This window comes from Cygnus atratus, chromosome 6 (genome assembly GCF_013377495.2).
Source record: "Cygnus atratus isolate AKBS03 ecotype Queensland, Australia chromosome 6, CAtr_DNAZoo_HiC_assembly, whole genome shotgun sequence".
In the NCBI taxonomy this organism is placed as follows: domain Eukaryota; kingdom Metazoa; phylum Chordata; class Aves; order Anseriformes; family Anatidae; genus Cygnus; species Cygnus atratus.
The window spans coordinates 633,564-652,651 of record NC_066367.1 but is presented as its reverse complement, the minus strand read 5'-3'; the positions used below and the strand labels follow the sequence as shown (position 1 = coordinate 652,651).

The 19,088-nt window shown below is 47.0% G+C and overlaps 1 protein-coding gene across 7 annotated transcripts in view; it reads left to right on the top strand.

The window, feature by feature from the left end:
• The first annotated feature begins 2,147 nt into the window (after nucleotides 1-2,147).
• LOC118243094 (translation initiation factor IF-2-like) overlaps nucleotides 2,148-19,088 on the top strand; it is a 60,116-nt gene continuing 43,175 nt past the window's right edge. For 2 of the 7 annotated variants that reach the window (XM_035536815.2, XM_050711721.1), the window contains exons 1-2: nucleotides 2,148-4,034; nucleotides 4,705-4,865. In XM_035536815.2, coding sequence (XP_035392708.1) covers nucleotides 2,949-3,980 — 1,032 coding nt within the window. In that variant the 5' untranslated portion in view covers nucleotides 2,148-2,948 and the 3' untranslated portion in view covers nucleotides 3,981-4,034; nucleotides 4,705-4,865. Of the gene's footprint in view, nucleotides 4,035-4,704; nucleotides 4,866-6,239; nucleotides 7,106-7,371; nucleotides 8,477-9,442; nucleotides 11,108-19,088 lie in introns of those variants that run through there. The other 5 variants (XM_035536818.2, XM_035536814.2, XM_035536817.2 and 2 more) reach the window with 5 other exon arrangements.

The following is a 19,088-nucleotide window of genomic DNA, read 5'->3' as shown; positions in this document are numbered from 1 at the left end:
CGTTTTAATTGCAACGATTTAATGTAAATTAGCGAGATGGCAGCCCGTCTCCCCCGCCCGGCTCCGAGCCGAGAGCACAGCATCGCCCGCCCACGTCGGGCACCGCCGCCTCCCAAGCCCCCGCGGCGTCCCGGCGGCCAGAGGCGGGCGGCAGCGCCGAGAGGACGGAGGCGCTTCGGAGCAGCGGCCCCAGGACCGCCCCGGGCTCAGCGCTCTTCCCGTGCCCCGCCGCGGCCGTGGAGTGCCGGGCGTTGCGGTGCTCTGGCGCCTGAACTCCTTGCGGAACCGGGGCCGTTTTTCTCCCAAATCCCAACTTCGCCCCGTGCCAGACGGGCCGAGCTTTTCGCGCAAGCCGCCCCGGTGAGCCACGCCGGCGGCAGAGGAGCACTCCGAGCCCGGCGCGGCGGCTCCCGGCGGCTCCTTCCCCGCAGCGCAAAATGGTGCCTGGGAGCAGTGCCGTGCCCCCACCTCCCCGGCTCCGCTCCCCGCCGGAGCCAAGGGCCGGCCAGCAGCTGGGGTGGCCGGGCTGCAAGGCTGGGGCTGGGGATTTATAGTTTTCTGTGCAAATAACTGAAGGCTGCGGATCTGCCCTGAGAAAGGGGGCAGACGCGGCAGGGGATTTCAAGTGAAGATAAACAACAGAGGTTTTATTGAACTGTAAAGGCTGAAAATATCGTTGAACAGATCGAGGAAACGCACCCTCACGCACAAGACCAACAAACGTGCCACAGCCCAGCTCCAGCAAATGTCAGGCAGCTCGGTGCCTTCCCAAGTCGCGCCACGAAGCGGGCTCGTCCCTGTCCTCGTGGAAATCACCGCAGCTGGAAAGCTGCAAGCGGCACACCGGGTAACACTCAGGTTTTTAAGGCTTTCGCAAGCCCTGTGGTGTTACTGACAGAGCGCTCTCCACAGAGGACGCACAGATGGGGCCCCGGGGGAGGAAGAGGCCAAATCCTGTCGCCTCTCCGCCTGCAAACAACCCTGTGGTCTTTTCCCCTGACCTCAGGACTTCTCCTTCCTATATGCGCAGGCACTTGCAAAGAGCTCTCGGGGCTAGGGCTTGTACTTGGCTCGCGATGGGACCCCCCAGGTCTGGGGCTGCCCGGCCTCTCCCGGCGGGTTCAAGGGAGGCCGAAAGTCCCGGGGCGCCCCGCTACCGGCTGTCCGGCGCGGCGGGACGAGGCAGACGCGTCCGGGCAGATTCTGGCCGGCGGGGGACCTGGAGGCACGGCCCGGAGCCCACCTGCCCCCTGCTCCTGCCCCCTGGGCTCCGCGGAGCTGGCCTCGCTCGGCCTCCCCGGCCTCCGAGGGCGCCGTGCCCGTGCCTCGGCGGGCGCGCAACAACCCGCCGCCGGCCCCGACCTTGGGCCCGCTCGGGCCAGTGTGAGGAGCGGGACAGGGCGGGTGGCACTCGTCGCGGGCACCCCTTCCCCGTTGACGGGGCCGGATCCTCAGGAGAACGCTCGAAGCGCCAACCGGTCGGCGGCGGTGCCCGGCGGCGGCTGCTTCCCCTTGGGGCGCAGACGGGGAGCGCGGGGGTCCCCGGCAGCACGGGCTGTGCCGCCAGCCCCGCTCCCCGGCAGCCCGCGCCGGAGCTCCCGTGACAAATTTCAGCTTTGTAAAGGGACCGTTTAGCGGTATCCGCCGTTTGAAATCCCATTACAAACCAAGACCAGACGCGGTGCTCGTCCGCTCCCCGTCACGGAATCACTCGACTAAATCAGGACGTAACCAGCGGGTCTGTCCCCAGCGGGGCTGGCAGCTCTCGCTTGCTCTGCGCCACGAAAAGCTGCGCTCCTGCCTCGGGAAGCGCCTCTCGGCCCCGCGGGGGTGTCGCGATTACTTCCTCCCGGCCAGGCTTTCGGGGGAGCCAGGGCACCCCCGGCCCTCGGCCCAACGGCCCCGCCGGGCGGCCGGCCCCCGGCGCCCCTGGCAGCACTCGGTCCCACGCCGCCGCAGCCTCCCCACCTCCGAGAGACGAAACGCTCCGAGACCTCTGCGTTTCGTCAACACGGTGGAGTATTTGACATTCACAATTACCTGTAAATATTCTGGCCGTTTTGTGTACGAGACACTTTTTTTTTTTTTTTTTTTTTATCCTTAAGCCTGGTAAGTCTCACCCGAGAGACCAAGTGTAACACTGCCGCACTGCCGGCACCCAGCGAGGCAGGCGGCGAGAGGAGCGCTCCGCTCCCGAGCGCCTTCACATCCCTCCCCCGGCACTCGAGCGCCCGGAGCGAGAGGAATGAATGCTTTGCTGTACCGTGCCCCTCGCTCCATACCCTAAAACGCAACAACTGAAAACTTGATTTAAAGCGCTAACATCATAGAGAGATTTCAAATTAGTGACAGAACAGGAGGTGCCTATTACTAAACCATCGGACAAAACAAATCGGTTCACACACGGGCAGATTAGGTGCCAGATTTTCTAACGTATTTGCAACGGCAGTTCAAAACAGAAAGATGAGATCTGAGCTGGTCACTCAGCTCCGACATCTTGCAATCGGTCTCTACTTTTTACTTTAACCTCTCCCTTCCCTACCCATCACATCATAAAAATTAGCAGCGTGGAATTACCTGTCTGCTTCTCTGAGCCTCCTTCAAGTAAAGAAGGTAAAAGTCACTTCACCTATTAGCTTGTGTAAGTAATAAAGAGGTGGTAACTCGGAGCTACTACATTTTGAAGATTGTGTCACATGCTTTAGCATAAATAAGGGTGTTATAGCCCTCGCGATTACTGGATCAATTCATCTCTGCAACAACTTGTGCCGCTTTCAGTTCTTTGCAGGTATTTATTCTGTCCCTGGGCATAGCTCTGTACATCCCGACTCGAACAGCAGCAGCCCCTCAGTTTCTGTGGCGTCTCTGCGCAAAATTGCTAAGGGGAAAGGCGGTTTGTCAGCACCCTGCCCCTCTGCACCAGCCTGTTTTGAACCAGATCCGAGGGGATGACTGGGGCTGCAATTGAGGTGCCATATCCCCGCAGCGCGGACAGCAGCCCGAAGACGCAGCGGCTGCCCGGGCGCACACTGTGCGAGCGGCTCCACTCTCCCCTCGCACAACGGGGAGGGATTTGTTCCATTTCAGCAAAGTGGTTTTTTTTGTGTGTGTTTTTTTTTTTTTTTTTCAGCCCCACACCTTTTTCTAATGCACTTGCTATAGAGGTTGCCCAAAAGCGCGGCCACCCTGCCGGGCAGCTGCGGCGGCTTTTCAAAGCGCTGCCCCGCTCCGGCCCGGGGAGGCGTGTGCGCCCGGCCGGGAGAGGAGCGCCCACCTCGGAGGTTTGCTCTGAGCCCCCCGCGCCCCGGCGGCTCCCTCCTCTGTCCCTCATCTTGCTCTGCTACGCACCCAGTCCGAGCTCGCCCACCCAGCGATTAGGAAGGAGACGGGGACCTTCCCCAGGCTGCCCCGGGATGGGGACAGGAGGGTCCCGCTCCTGCCGCCCGGCAGGGAAGGCTCAGCAGTGGCTGGCCTTGCACACTGCCAACCTCGGCGACTGCCCTCGCCACCGGCACAGCGCCGCTGCCCGCGGGGCCCGGAGCAGGGCAGGGCGCAGGTGTTGCGGGCCGGGGCGACGACAGCGCGGCGATAGACGGGGCTGGGAGGTGGCTCCCTTGTCCCCAGCAACCCCCGACCGCAGGGGCGTCTCAGGCACGGGGAGAGCGCCCGGCGCAGGGCAAGTGCGCAGGACAGGGCACGGGCAGCAGCCCTTCCCAGCGCCGCCCGGGCCTGGCAGAGGCCTCCGGGCAGTGTTCAGAGCCCGGGGAGGAGGCAGCCTGTGCCACCTCCCTCTTTCTGGCGCTCCGCAGACAAAGACGGCTGAGCTGAAGCACCGCCAGGCCGGCGGCCCAAGCCTACCAAACGCCCGGGGCCCTCCCCTTCTTGCAGCATGCCCCCAGGGCAGGATCCCCCCTGGCCGCCATCCTCGGAGTCCGTCAGTTCTCTGCGGGGAACCCAGACGGTGCAAGCAGCATAACTAACGCCGTCCTTCGCTCGCACTCATCCTTCTCACACCCCTCGGCTCCCTCCGGCAGGTGAGGGTGCTATTCCGTGTGCCTACAAACGGAGGGTGCTGGGCCAGGTTTTCACCGCTGGGCGGTTTCCCCAGGGCCGTTCCCCCGGCCATGCCCGCAGCAGCAGCTCCGCCTGACAGCTGGCACCGGGGCGGGAGCGCCCCCGTCCTCACCCCCCTCGCCCGGCCCCGGGAGCCTGGGGGGGAGCAGCGGCCGCCATCGCACGGAGCCAAGGGAACAACGGGGGCTCCGCGCCGGCAAGGCGGGGACGGGGCCGGGATCCCGGCCGCTCGCAGGCTTCCCAAGCCCCGCCGAGGCTGGGAACAGAGCGCCCTGGGAGCACACCCCCGGCACATCTGCCTCGGCGGTGACCACAGCCAAGCAAATATTTGCGGAGCAGTCGCAACCGTACGAACGAAACCAGTCCTCCGGCTGCCCCCGCAAGCCGGCGGCGCGGCTCCCTGGCGGGGGCGGCCGGTCCCCGGCTGCCTGCCCGCTGCCCTCGCCCTCGGGGGGGCACGGCGGGGCCGCCCGCAGACCCTTGGCCCCCCGGGCTCAGCCCCGACCCCGCCGGGAAGCGCCGAGCGGGGCAGTGCGGCAGCGGGGCGGGGAAGGGAAAGGAAAGGAAGAAAAGGGGGGTGACGAGGAAGAGAACCCAGTAAATCACTTTCTTGCTTGCCACCTCGGTTAGACAGACGGCCCTGCTGTTCTGGGCCCGCCGGCAGCCCGCTCACCCGGATCTACACCGCCTTCGGCAGCTCCCTAGGCAAGAGCCCAGGGAGGCGGCCGGCCCCTTCTGGTGCGGCCTCGGGTGCCTCGCAGCTTGGAAAAGGAAAGGAGAGGAAGTCTGAGGTCTGTTTTCTGTTGTTGTTGTTTTTGTTTTTTTCATGTATTTTCGATTAAGACAATTAAGTACTCTGCACAGTGTAGCGGCCTCTCCTTTGTAACAGTTTCCTTATTGCTGCCCCGCCAGTTTACTCACTGCAGCTAAGACAGGCTTCCCGACCCTTTGCAAAAATTAGAAACAACAGCTAATATAGAAGCAAAACGGGAGGTAGGCTCGGTGGGAAACGAGGCATGGAAAGTAGCTGCACAACTGCCAGGCTGGATTGCTCTTTCATTTGTTTATGACTGATGGGTAATGCACAAGCCGTTACCCCAAATTTTTAAAGAATAGGGCCCAATCCCAAGCCCCGGCTGCAGCTGGCCATCTGAGCGGACGAGGACAGCAGGATGTGGCCCTGAGCTGGTGGAGGAGTGACTTTTCTCTTGGGGATGGCAGTGGGGGCCACAAGCCCTCCTCCTTCCCCATGCTGTACAACCACAGGTTTCCCAGCAGGACAGTGGAGGGTCTGAGGAGAGCTGGGCTCTGTGCCCTCCCAGAGGCCTTCTTGGAGCAAAGACTCCTATTTTATTTTTATTTTTATCTTCATACTCCAAGCATAAAAGGGGTAGAGCATACAAAGGGATATACTGATTTTGAATCTTTTTGGTGCCTGACATTGCAACCAATTAAAGCCATGCAAGTGCACAAGAATTAACATTTCCCTTTGAGATAATTTCTACTAATGCCTACAAATAGTGCCAGTGACTGATTTCTTTTGCAGTCCAGTTTCCTACAAATCAAGCTATGCATGGTTTTGACATACCCACAGCTCCCTCTACAAGCTTGCAGCTGATGGTTAAACAAGCCATGGTTCAAAAGTAGCTAGGGAGACCTGCACAGCCAGGAGAAGGGAGAAACTTCCCATCAGCGGTGAGTGAGCCGGAGATGGGGAGAGCAGGGCAATCCTGCCAGTAGTCTGCCGGTGCGATCTGCCTCAAGACAAACCCATCTTACTAGACAGGAGAGGATCAGCAGAGGAAGAAAGCTTATATAAACACTCCACCTGCAGGAAAGAAACTCCTAGCTCAGTCAGCCACAAGACAAACCCACTAGAAACCACACATCACTGTTCCCACTGTTCACAGAACTTGGGGGTCCAAGATGCAAGACAGAAGAGTTGATTATCTGTGATTATAAGAGCTACTGGAGGATACCCTATGAAATGTCACAGATGTAATAGTATTCAGGGTCCAATCTCGATGCCACCAACTTACATCCTCCACAATTCGATTCCCAACATAAGTTTGACTGCAATAAGAACTTTATTATTATTCTTTAATTTCTTGCCTTAAAAACTGCTAATACGACAGTATCAAAAGATTTGTTCCTTTTCCTTTCAGTCGTTCCTGTTCAGTGCGAGTTGAAGCAAACACTGTGAATAATTTGTCTCTGGGTTAAGGTCATGATCCTGTGTCAGTCTAAATACAGCACTGCCTTTGAAGCCAGTGGCAGTCTTGTGCAGGGACAGCTAAGGGATCACGCCACTAGTTTGTAATGCAGTCTGGAATGTTTTAGAATTAGAAGCCATTATAAGATCTGAACTTACTATCCTGATACAGCCTTTTATATATATACATACTTTTTTTTATAAACGGTAAAACAAAATTACTGGTACCATGGCATACTGTTCTCTCTATATGCTTATAAGATATCTGCTCTAGAAATTGCACCAGCATTTCCTAAAAGTTCCTGGGTAATGAATGCTTTTATGCACTTTCTATTGTGTTTGCTATTGCTCCTAGAAGACCAGAGTTATTGAAAGATACATTTGGCTTTCCTTACTGCTTTGTAAAAGGTTTTGTGTTTTGTTTTTCAAACAATTAAAAATAGCTTGTCCTTTAAAAGATGTCTTTTTCAAAGCACGAGCAAGAGCACAAGCAGGGGAAACAATCTTTGAAAGAAAAATGACTTTGGACAAGTTTTGAATTTCAAACATAGTCTTTGTTTATATTTGACTGACAAAATGCCTCTCAAATATTCTTTGAAAGGTGATTACATTAGGCAGGGGCTATTTTAGCAATTTCACATCTCTTAGCACTATTGTATACAGTGATCTGTCCACCCACTTCCCTCACTACAGTCACAGTTCCTTGAGCCTTTATTCAGCTATCTTTCATCACTTCTAGAGTCATGCAAACTTTTTCTTCTCATGCAAATGAAGGCAAACTTCTCTGCACCACAAGTCTTTTCTAGGACTTCTGGTGGGCTGCAGAATCTCTTTTGGCCTGCTGATACCCTGTTTGGAGGTTTGCTGTAATACTTTGCTCAGAGCTGTATATAAGATGTTTTTTTTCTGGTTTAACAAAATTTTCAAGATGATAAAAAAAAATTTCTATTTCAAACCACGACAAAAAGTTGAAAATTTGAATGTTTCAAAACTTTTTTTTTTGGGGGGGGGGGGATAATTTGTACTGCATATCCTTTCTGAATCACGTATATTTCCTTCTCTATCATATTTTTCTTGTCATTTAGGAACAAAGACCACACATTGCCTCCTACAAAGGCACTACACAGCCATGACGAAGTGGCACATTTAGTTATTCCTATCATCAGCTCAGGTGTTGAAAGCTTCAGTAACCACCTGAGTTTTGGGGTGCCATGAAAGCTCTCATTGTTCATTTTCTGCAGAGTCTCATCAGCACCACATTCTCATGTTCCTGCTACATTTGTGCATCTCTACTGCAATCAAAAATACAATTATTGACACAACTGAAAGGTTTTAAATACTTTTTTTTCCTAAATATTTTTAACATATGCATATCAAGGCACATTTTGTGTGCCTTAGGAACGCTCCTGGGCCCCTGAACGTGTGCCTGTGCCACCAAAGATTTAGACCAATTCTTGGCATGGTGCTGGCCCAAGCCAACTAGCACTCCCTGAAACAGCTCTTGGACATGTCTCAAGAGTTAGCCTGGGCCATGCTTTAACCCCAAAAGGCAGTTACTTGAAGCCACCTTGTTCTGGTGTGCAAGACAGTGCAACAGTATTGATGGAGAGTGTTGTGGGCAAGTTAGCCTCAGTATCACAACTGTTCTGTTCAGTACAGATGCTGCTTCTGACAGTTTTACGTAAGATGGAGTAAGAAGGGCTGAACATCAGCTCATACTTTCGAACTCCAGGTTCCTGAACACTGCTGTAAAAATGTACAGTATTGTGTAATGCATATAAACCAGATGAATACGGAAGAAAACCAGCTACTCAGCATTGCTGTGGTGTGCCTCTGTACAGTTGTAGAAAAGCAAACTAAATCAGAATGTTGTTCTGTGTCATGCGATCAATATTTAATTCTCCATGTCATTATGACATCTGTCCCTTCCCATGTACAGCACAGTGGCAATCTATGGTTGTAACATTTTACTAACAACATTATCTACTGACAAATCTACTTCTTCAGCAGTTTTCAGCTAGGTTAGAACACAGGTAGAGCCCCCAGACTTCTTTTCCAAACAGAAAAAAAAGGCCTCCTTGGTCATTACTCCTCAGTCATTGCTCTCACTAATCAGATAATCCCCAACAACCAAATAATCAGATCTTTTTCATAAACTGATCCATTCTAAGACTAGCTCAATTTTTTAAAATCTATTATTTCCCCTGGATAACATTCTAAATCTCATTCTTCTAAGTGTAAACTCTTAGTCTAACTCAAATCAATACGAAAAATTCCATTTGTCTTCAACAGCCTCAGGATTTCATCTCAAGTACTTAGTCACAGCCTCTCCAAGAGTAGAAAAGAGCGCAGTTCCATTAAAATTCTTTGAAAAATAATACTTAGGATTTGTAGTGACATTTTTTACAATAATTTCCCTAGAGAGTATAAGTGAAGTTAATCTTATGAAGCTAGCTCAGTCACAACACTATGAGCATAACTTTTTTCTCTTTTTTTTTTCTAAAAAAAAAAACAGTATTAGAAGGCATAAAGCCATAACTATTACAACTGTTAAGTAAAGTATTTGGATTTGGAAACACTCATCTGCTTTTGACCCTTTCACTTTTTAGACAGGCAGAGAGAAGACAGGCTTTTGTCTGTGCCTTACCTTCTCTTCATATTTTTAGTGGTGACAGCAAGTCAGTGTTCATATACAGAAAAGAAAGGTAAAGAAACCTTCAGTGGAAGGAGAAATTGCACTTACTGACAACACAGTGAAGCACAGCAGACCAGAAGTAAAGTTAAACATGACATACAACATCCGAGCAGTGATGCAGGTACAGCTTCCTGATCGCACTTCCAGTTGCCAACAGCAAAGGCTGGCCTAACAGAAGAGACAGGTAGTGTGCCTTTTCAAGACCTGAGTGCAAGTGCTGGGGGAACTTCACTAAGGGTCCTTACCAGTCAGTGAACTTAGTGAACTAGATTAGTAACTGGCAGTCTAGTTTGTTTTATGATCCACTGGAAGGTTTTCAGAAGCTGCTAGGGGAAGAGGGGGCGGAAATAAGAGGTGTAACAGATAAAAACTCAGACACTTAAAGCATGCAGATTCTCAGAAAAGAAAAAGGATTTGCTAAAGACTAGGAACAGTACAGAAGACAATGTTTTTCTTCCAAGGTTATATAAGCAGATGAAATACAATCAGCACATACAAGTCCGGACCTGTTCCTCCACTGTCCAGAACAAAGCCACTGAAGAGAATAAGCTTGCACCAGCCCAAATCCAGCCCTCAGATACCAAGAATGACCCAGACTCTGCAGTGGTGTGAAGCATTATATCTATCCCACACAATAAGAGCCAGAATGATCTGGGAATTGTTTTGCTGGATGTGGTTTTAGGCGTAGTAGAGCTGAAGCTACATAACAAGTAACAGAACTTGTCCTCTGGGATGTAGTATTGCCATCTGACAACTTCCACATGAGCAGTTACTTACTCCTATTAATGTTTAGTAGAGCTCGAGAATCAGTAGCTCCTGTTTTGAAGAGATGTTCTAACAGTTAGTGCACAGCCTGGCTACTCAGAGGCTTGGGCTACACACTTGGTTTTGCTCCAGTTCTTTGTTTACAGAGAGATCTCTTGTGTGGGGTTTTCAGAAACATTATTGACACAAAAGCACAAGTCTGATTAATCTACCAGACTCAGCCTTTTAAGTCAAAAAAACCAACTAAGAACCTCTTCTTCTCAAGTCACTTCTTATTTTCCACATCTGGAAATGGAAACCAATCTGACCCACCAGACAATCTTACAGACATCTATATGGATATATTTGCTGACAATTGTAAAGGGTTTTTTGTTTGTTTGTTTGTTTCAAAACCACTGGACTTGCCAAAGGCAGCTCTTGATATTTCCTCAAGTACGGGGAAGTCAAGTGCCTGCAGAACCATCACACTGCTGTTCCACACGAAGGCAGGCTCAAGAAAGACAAGGATCCTGTCCTGCTGCTCCCCAGCTTTTCACCCTCTGCATGCACTGAGCACCATTTTGCGCAAGGCAGAAGTGAGACAAGGAGCTGAATGACTGCCCAAGGCTTCACAGCTGGTGGCAGGTTCCCCAGTCATTCCTGATTCCCTGTGCTGTGCATTCTTCCAGACCAGGCTACTTCCCAATCTGTGAAAACATTTCCAAAATGCAAGGCAGAATCCAGACTCTCAGATTTTCATTTGGTTTTGGATGATCGGCAAACTTTCCATATTTAGAATCATTTTGAACTGTCTGTTGGGACACAAATATTTGGATTACACATTTTGTCGGATCTCTTTTAATAGTAACATCTAGAAATTCCCTAGGAAAAATAGTATGTGCTTATTATCTCTTCTTTTACACATTTAAAATATTTTAAAACTTCATTTGGCTCATCACCTGGTCTGAATCAATAATCAAGTCAATGTGGGAAAGAAGCTTCAGAGTCAGGGCTGAATTTTACATATATAAAAATCAATGACAAAAGTCCCATTTCTACAGTTGCATCCGGAGTACGTTTCTGCACTGTTACACAAGTAACTATGCTAAAATGTGCTAACCCTTTGCTATTCAATTACCATTCTAAGGACCAATTTACTGAAGGTTTATCTACAATAAATACAGTCATATATCTTTCCTTTTCTACACTGACAATTCTTGTTGTAGAGAATGTTCAAATGTTGAATACACCTCCAGATGATTCCCTTCTTATCTATTCTGTGTTTGAAGAAGCCTGGGATTTGTGCAGCCTGACAGAAATTAAAACAATCTTGTTAAAGTCAACTGAAATTTGGAATAACGCAAAAATAGAAGTTTTTCCCCAACTTTCTGTCTTCTGTTGTTCTTTGGGTTACTCCACCAGGCCTCCTCAACTCACACTACAAGTCTTTCCTATCTCAGAAAACTACTTTTGCTGTTACTAACTCAAAGGAGTTAATGAACTGTCAGTGTCATCATGTCAACAAAGCCACCCAGCCCCTTCTGCAAATGTAAAATTAGTAGCTAGTAGCAAGGTATAAGGAAATATTTTAGGCAAACTTTGCCAGGTTAGCATACCTACTGCTGTGTTCTTTCATCCAGGCCATAAATTCCAAGAACACCACTCAAAGATTATCAGTGTGACAAAAATGAGTAATCAGATAACCCTGATTAGATTCAAGCAGCCTGTCAAAAAAAAAAAAAAAAAAGGACACTACCATTGAAAAATCTTTGTCTCTAAATTGGAGAGACATGGATGTGATGGATGGACCACTCGGTGGCTAAGGAATTGGCTGGATAGTCGCACCCAAAGAGTTGTGATCAGTGGCTCAATGCACATGTGGAGATCAGTAATGAGTGGTGTTCTTCAGGGGTCAGTACTGGGACCAGCACTGTTTAACACCTTTGTCAGTGACACAGACAGCGGGATTGAGTGCACCCTCATAGAGTTTGCTGATGACACCAAGTTGTGTGGGGTGGTCGACACACTGGAGAGAAGGGATGCCATCCAGAGGGACCTGGACAGGCTTGAGAGGTGGGCCTGTGCAAATCTCATGAGGCTCAACAAGGCCAAGGTCCTACACCTGGGTCAGGGCAATCCCAAGCACAAACACAGGCTGGGAGGACAATGGATTGAGCGCAGCCCTGAGGAGAAGGACCTGGGGGTGTTGGTTGCTGTTAAGATCAACAGGAGACACCAGTGAGCACTTGCAGCCCAGAAAGCCAACCATACCCTGGGCTGCACCAAAAGCAGCATGGCCAGCAGGTCGAGGCGGGGGGATTCTTTCCCTCTGCTCCTCTAAGGCTCCACCTGGAGCCCTGCATTCAGCTTTGGGGCCCCCAACACAAGACATGGACCTATTACAGCAGATCCAGAGGAGAGCCACAAGGATGATCAGGGGGGTGGAGCACCTCTCCTATGAAGACAGGCTGAGAGAGTTGGGGTTGTTCAGCCCCACAGAAGAGAAGGCTTCAGGAAAACCTCATTGCAGCCTTCCAGTACCCAAAGGGGGCCTACAGAAAAGCTGGGGAGAGACTCTTCATTAGAGAGTGTAGCAACAGGACAAGGAATAATGTTTTTAAACTGAAAAAGGGTAGATTTAGATTAGATAGTAGGAAGAAATTCTTCACTCAGAGGGTGGTGAGGCCCTGTAACAGGTTTCCCAGGGAGGCTGTGGATGCCCCAGCCCTGGAAGTGTTCAAGGCCAGGCTGGGTGGGGCTTTGGGCAACCTGGTCTGGTGGAAGTTGTCCCTGCCCATGGCAGGGGGGTTGAAATTAGATGATCTTTAAAGTCCCTTCCAATTCAAAACATCCTACGATTCTATGAAAAAACTTCAACTTCAGCAGTATCTACAGAAAGATGAAAAACATTCAGCTTTAAATAAACTCAGAAAGCTTGTAACTGTGTAGTCCACTGGGATTTAGTGACTATGGATGGCCTGGATGACTTCAGCTTGAGAAAAAGACCTCCAAAGAATGACTCTGATAGACATGCGGAGTTTTATGTTCCTGTGAAATCCAATAGGGTAGCAAATGAAGCCACTCACCTGCAGTTCAGACAGAGCTGCCTTATTGAGATACCTGCCTTGAAGACACAAACACTTTTCATTTTTGTGCCATGGCCACAAGTCCTGGCTAGCTCATCAGCACTTGCTAGTTGCCAGATGATGTTCACCTTGATGTTAGATGAATGCTACTGTTTTAGGTGAGTTATTCTCTTGCAAATCCTGTTGCCTTAGGGTTTAGAGACATTCTGCTTAAACATGTGGCTATAATTAATTATCCAAAATGATTATTAGGAATTTGGATTTATTATTTTTTTTCCTGACAGCACATTAGTAATAAACATTGTACAAAAATAAGGCAATTGCATGCTGTTTGGGGTATTTGTGATTAAAAAAACATGCTCTAGCTCATTATAATGTTTCTGTAGGCTGGCATTCTTTGTGAGAAATATATTTCTCAGAACTGTTTTTGTTTTATGTTAGTTGTATATGTTAAGAACAACATCCACTAAAGTAGTCTCATGTGAAAAATGTAAATCTACTTACCTTAAGAAAGTAAAACCATACGTGCATTTAATTTCTAATTTCATATGAATTGCATGCCACATTTCTATCTCATCTCCCTTTCATTCTCCATGGGTCTTTAGCAAATATTTGGAAGCTAGTGGAAAAAGTTCAGAATGGTCAGCCAAGAGAATTATGCAACCATCAAAAAATAATTAGTGACATTCAGCAGATGAGGATGCTACAAAGTACTACTCTGACAAGCAGCAGTGTGAAGAACCTGGAAGAGTACCAGGAGCCAAAATACACATACAGAACCCATTACTCAGCATGTATATTCAACATACTATATTTGTGAACTTGTAAACAAGCAGGTTGAATCTAGCATTCAGTTAAAGAATTTCTTGAAAAGAGAAGATAGCGAGCTGCAGCGTGAAGGTCAGGAGCCATCAAGTTTCCATACATTTCCTGCTGTAAACAGCAACTATGAGGAAAGCAAAGAGATCTTTGCAGCACCTGCATTTTTGCACAGCACCATTCCACCCCCCAACAGCAGATAAGATATCTGGGGACAAGGACCATTGCATTCTAGACACAACTGTTTCTTCACAACATTTTCCAGACAACACTTTTCATTCTGTTTTGTTTGTTTGTTTGTTTTTCCACTTAAAACATAAATAAATTAAAAAGCAAGTGATTTAAAAACAAGGCTAATAGCTCCAAATGGGAAAAAAAAAATTACCCTTTGATTTCAATGGAATATATTAGGTTAACCTTTCCAGATTTTTTTTTTTAATTATTATTTTTTTATTTTTTAGTCTAACTAGAACTTGTTTTTTTCTTCTGGATAGATTGTTTGTTCATGATTTACAAAATGTATTACTTTCAACAAGCAGCCGAGGCTAACCAGGGCTGAGCTTAAATGCAGTCCTTAGGCCGACAGGCAGGGGGTGTAAGTGGAGGCCCCAGGTGAGGCTGCTGAGGCCATGAAGGCCTGTTAGTAGACTCTGGCCGTGATAATTATTCACCTATAAACTGTGGGGGAGAAAAAAAAAAGATTAAAATTAAATATGAAGTTTTGCTGTGCCTTAGACCAGGTGAGGTGTGGAGCACTTATGCATATTTGCTTGGGTGCAAAGGCAATATATAATCTACCTTCGGCCCCAATGTCAATAACTCTAAACTGAATTAGTTTTTCTGGTAATACAAGCACTAGAACTTCATCCTAATAGAGAGAATTTGTAAATGCTAGGGATACTGAGCCAGACTTCGGTCAGTGGGGCATGATGCCCACTGCAATACCAAAAATTTGAGAAGAAATCCTGTGTCACTAAACTCATGCAAGATTTGCCATTGCTTTCAGTAGAGCCAGGATCTCACCTCAGGCAAAAGCAAAACTGCAGAGGTTACAATATATGCTCTTCCACTCCAGCTCCCAAGAACAAGACCTGAATGGCAGACGTATTATTATTTATTGATATGCGAACTTGCACAAACATTACAATTTCAGATGATAGCTGAGTGCTCTCCTAGTTGAAAAACCATATTTGAGGAGCTTTTTCAAACTTATTTTTACCCTGAGTAAGCTGTGATGTCAACTTTGAACAGTGAGAACTGTTCTCTTCAGATATACTAAACATACAAGTTTCAGTTGGCAAAATCTGTTCACTGTTACAAAGGCAACTTTACCTGATCGTGTATGATTTTTTTTTTTTTACCCCAAAATATGTGTTTACTGGTTTCTTTATATGGAAAACCAACTATTTCTGAAAAAATGTCTAAAAGAGCATAAGTCTATCACAGGATACAGGGTTACATAACATAGGAACTGTGGGATAACTAAAAGAAAAATCAAATAACATCAACAGAAACTGATTTAACTCACTGCTGAAACTACCTGCAAAACATAATTCTATATTTCATTCTTCCTTTCTGTAAGACAGAAAATCAGTTTGCACATTTTGTTGGCTAGCACCTGGCAACAGTCTCGCCAAGGGGAAGATGAGCTTTTGTCCTCACGCAGCACCGGTCAGCTTGGGACACACAACATGGTCAGGGTTCCACAGCCTTGTCCTGTTCCCTTCCACTCCTGAGTTTGGACTGATTTGTGTTCAACCTAGAACAGCTGGCCAATTGTTAACTGTAATGCTACCTCTTGCTGCCTTTGAAAGAACATGATTAACCCTGACACTTGGCTCTTGTGCACTTATATTTTGAGGAAAACAAAAGCTAGGTCTTACAAATGCTCTCAGAAAGCAATATTCTTCTGTTTCAAGCAGGAAGTAGGGGAACTGAGTCAACTAATAATTTTAAAGAGTGGACGAATGTCCTTGTCTCATGGTCATACGTTCCCTTCAGTTCATAGATGTAAATGCCATTGACAGCAACGTCCTCTGGAGTACCAGTACAGCAGAATTAGAAGGTCATTGAAACAGATGACTTTTCCAATCCTTTTTCACTTTTTTTTTTTTTAATCAGCATCTGTTCTCCCCCACGTACATACATATAAAGGCCTCTAGCTCTAACAGTCTCTCTAGGCACATTGCTATGATGGGGATGGAGAAGATCCTTTCTTTGGAGAAAAGGACATCGAGACCTAAAGCACCAAACCTCCTCTTGCTTTCAAGTGCCTTGAACTGCTGCAGTTATGTGGCACAGCCTGACAGCTGGCTTAGCTGGCTCGTCACACTTCACAGGTGAAAAGCTAATGGCTTAAAAGAAAGAAGAGAGTCCACAATTTGCAAAGCACCTCTGGGTCCTTTCAATATATTGTGTACATCATTTGTACACATGTGTTTGTGAGTGAGAAGGGGGAAGCAGGTCTGGGAGAGATATAGAACAAGTAAGAATATAATTAAACCCAAAAACTAATAAGAAGAAAGATCTGTAGGTAGGTAATATCACCCTGTGGTTTTGCAAATTATTTTTAAGTACTGTATAAAATCAGTGAGAATTTAACTGTGGTATTCACAGTTGTGATACTAATCACTGGGCTCAGTTACAACACAAATCTGGCCTCAGGTTTATATTGACTGACCATCTATTCAATCAATAAAAAAACATAACCCATTCCTTTATTTCATATAGTCCCACAGTCTGTAGCCCCTTACACTACATCTGAATTGAAGTTAAGCATTGCAGCTTATCCTGTTCACTGCAAGGATGGCTTAATGAACAAAAGATGCGTGCAGCTGTATCTCATTTTTTACACTGTGAGCTGAGCCAACTGGTGCTGCTGTACAGTTGCGGCAAGGAGAGAAGCAGAATGAGAAATCCTTCTGATGGAGATCATGACAGAATTTTGCTCCTGGCTGAAACTTGCAATGACAGGGGATGGTGGGAAACTGAGGATCGATCAGGAATATTTGCATAGCAGCAGGGACTCACAGTCTGTGACTTTGGGGGCTCTGGACCAGGAATTTACCACCTGTATTGCTTTGGATTGGACGACAAGGCCCGGATTTAGGACCTAGTCTCAACAGACCCAACATATGGAAAAAAGGTTTTAACGAATTCAGTGACCAGTGTTCATTGTTAACTTTCACTCCAGCTCACAGAAAGAACTTGTGTTGTCCTATAAAACTAACACACATACAAAAAGCAGAGAATGTTTTTATAAAAAATACCTGATCTGAACAAAAGGAAAAAAAAAAAAGACAAAAAAGACAAAGACAAATAGAATAAAGACTCTTTCTCTATTGTAAATGTAACTTATAATTAATTATCTGCAGGTCAGTGTCTTGTGCACCTCATGAAATTAAATTAAGATGGGTAAAATACAGTGAATGAGGGGCATAATGGTCCCACTTCTCTGTGGAGATGTATGCATGCACATGCATGCGTGTGCACTCACACACAGGAATAGTGAGGGAGCAGAAGTGAGGCTGGGAGCAGAACTGCTGCTGGTCAGGACTCATCTTTGTCCTCCTTACTCTTACCAAAATTCCAGGTCTTATCAACAACTAGACTCCTTGGGATACCCCTCTAATCCTACACTGGAAATCACAAACTTGAAGTTCTGATATGAAAAGAAATGACAGAGATAGAACCAAGGCAGGTTTCAGCTCAAAGATCAGGCTCAACAAACGAGAAGGCAGTAATGTCTTCTTGTAACTATCAGGAGCTTGGGCAGTTCATCAAACCTTTTGAGGAGATATTACTAAAAGTAAGTGAAAAGTAAATGATGAATTATATCTTCAGAAACATCATTATGACATCTGCCGTTCAGTACCTAACTACATTATTAACTAAGCTGGTCCTAAAATTTTCATTAGTTTAAAAACTATAAACCAGTTTCATTCTGTGTTTGACAGATATAACAATTTATTAAAGAAGAAGGAAAAAAAACTCTAACAACATAATGCAGGAGATGTTTCAGAGGTTAATTCCATCTCACTTTCAGAATATTTTCTTTTGCGGGTTTTACATATATCTCAGATTCCACTGACTATGCCTTCAATTCTGGAAAATACAATAGGGCAAACAAGGCAGACAAGTAGCACCTGTGTTTCCTTTCAGAGTTAAGATACATGGGCCATATCCCTACAGAAACAAACAACCAGTAGAATATTGAATAACTGTTTCTTTATGCCTATATAGCACTAATGAAGCCCTACATTTCACATCACAAAAACAAGGATATATTCTGGAGGAAGGTATTTTAGAGACCGTTGTTGACTCTGCCCTGGAATGTCTGTGTGTAGCAAAGCAAATGATTGCCCTGAGGGGATTTTCCCACTGCTCATAAAAAATGTCACAGCCTACCCTTGTCCCATCTGTACTGCTGTCTTAAGGCAACATCAGTGCAACCCATTTGGAGAACCCTGTGCTGTAAATACTGATGTTTGAAATATTACGCAGAAGAGTGGCATTTTTTTTTACCTGCAAAAAGTAGGCGGGACAGATCTCTGAAAGAGCAGATTCAGATCCGGTCTTTGTCTGAAGTGAAAGACTGAAGAAAACAGAAAAATAATAGAGGAAATGGTGTGCATGTTTGCACATACCCACATGGCCCACACAGATTCCTCTAGAATGGCAATGGCTAACTCTGCCCTACCCTGCCCACACAACATCCTTACTGGACTTAGGGAGATCTGAGGTCTGGCAAAAGACATATTTCTTTTAGCAAGGGTGGCCTACAATGTGGCAGGGTTCAGGCATGTTTGAATTGCCCCGTGGCCCCTATGTCACAAAAACCCACTGGATCTAAAGTATATGAGCAAACTAAATTGGGGTCTGTGATGTCTCCTCACTTCCAGCAAACTCTGGAGTGCAAGTTAAGGCTTCCTCTTGGAACAGACTGCAGGATATGGTTACAAATTTAGCACATCTGAAAATGAGAAAAACACCGAAACTGTACAGCACTCCAAGGGTGACACATGAGAGGCCAAATCCTCCTCAGGCCTGCCTCTATAGAGCAGAACACTTTAAACAGGATACTGAAGGAACACTCCAGGAAGGTGCCCTGACAGCACCTTCCAAGACCGGACTATCTATTGTTGAAAGCATCCCACCCCATATAAGCTGCTGGTTTCTTCTGCTGTAGCCTTTCACCAGCCCTGCACGCATACTGGGATACTGAAAAACTCCATGGGCCTGTGAAGCTTTCTTGTTTATAATGACAACAACACTACAAGCCAGCCATGCCCACAGCTATCAGAGGAACAGTCCACTACAGCATAAGCACTATTCTAATATTTGCAATTAAATGCTTGCTATGACTTCAAGGTGGCTGCCAGGAAGCTTTGAGAGGTGGCAAGAACAAGGCAATAGTCACAGGTCAAAATATCTGTAAGACAGATTGTAAGGGATTATT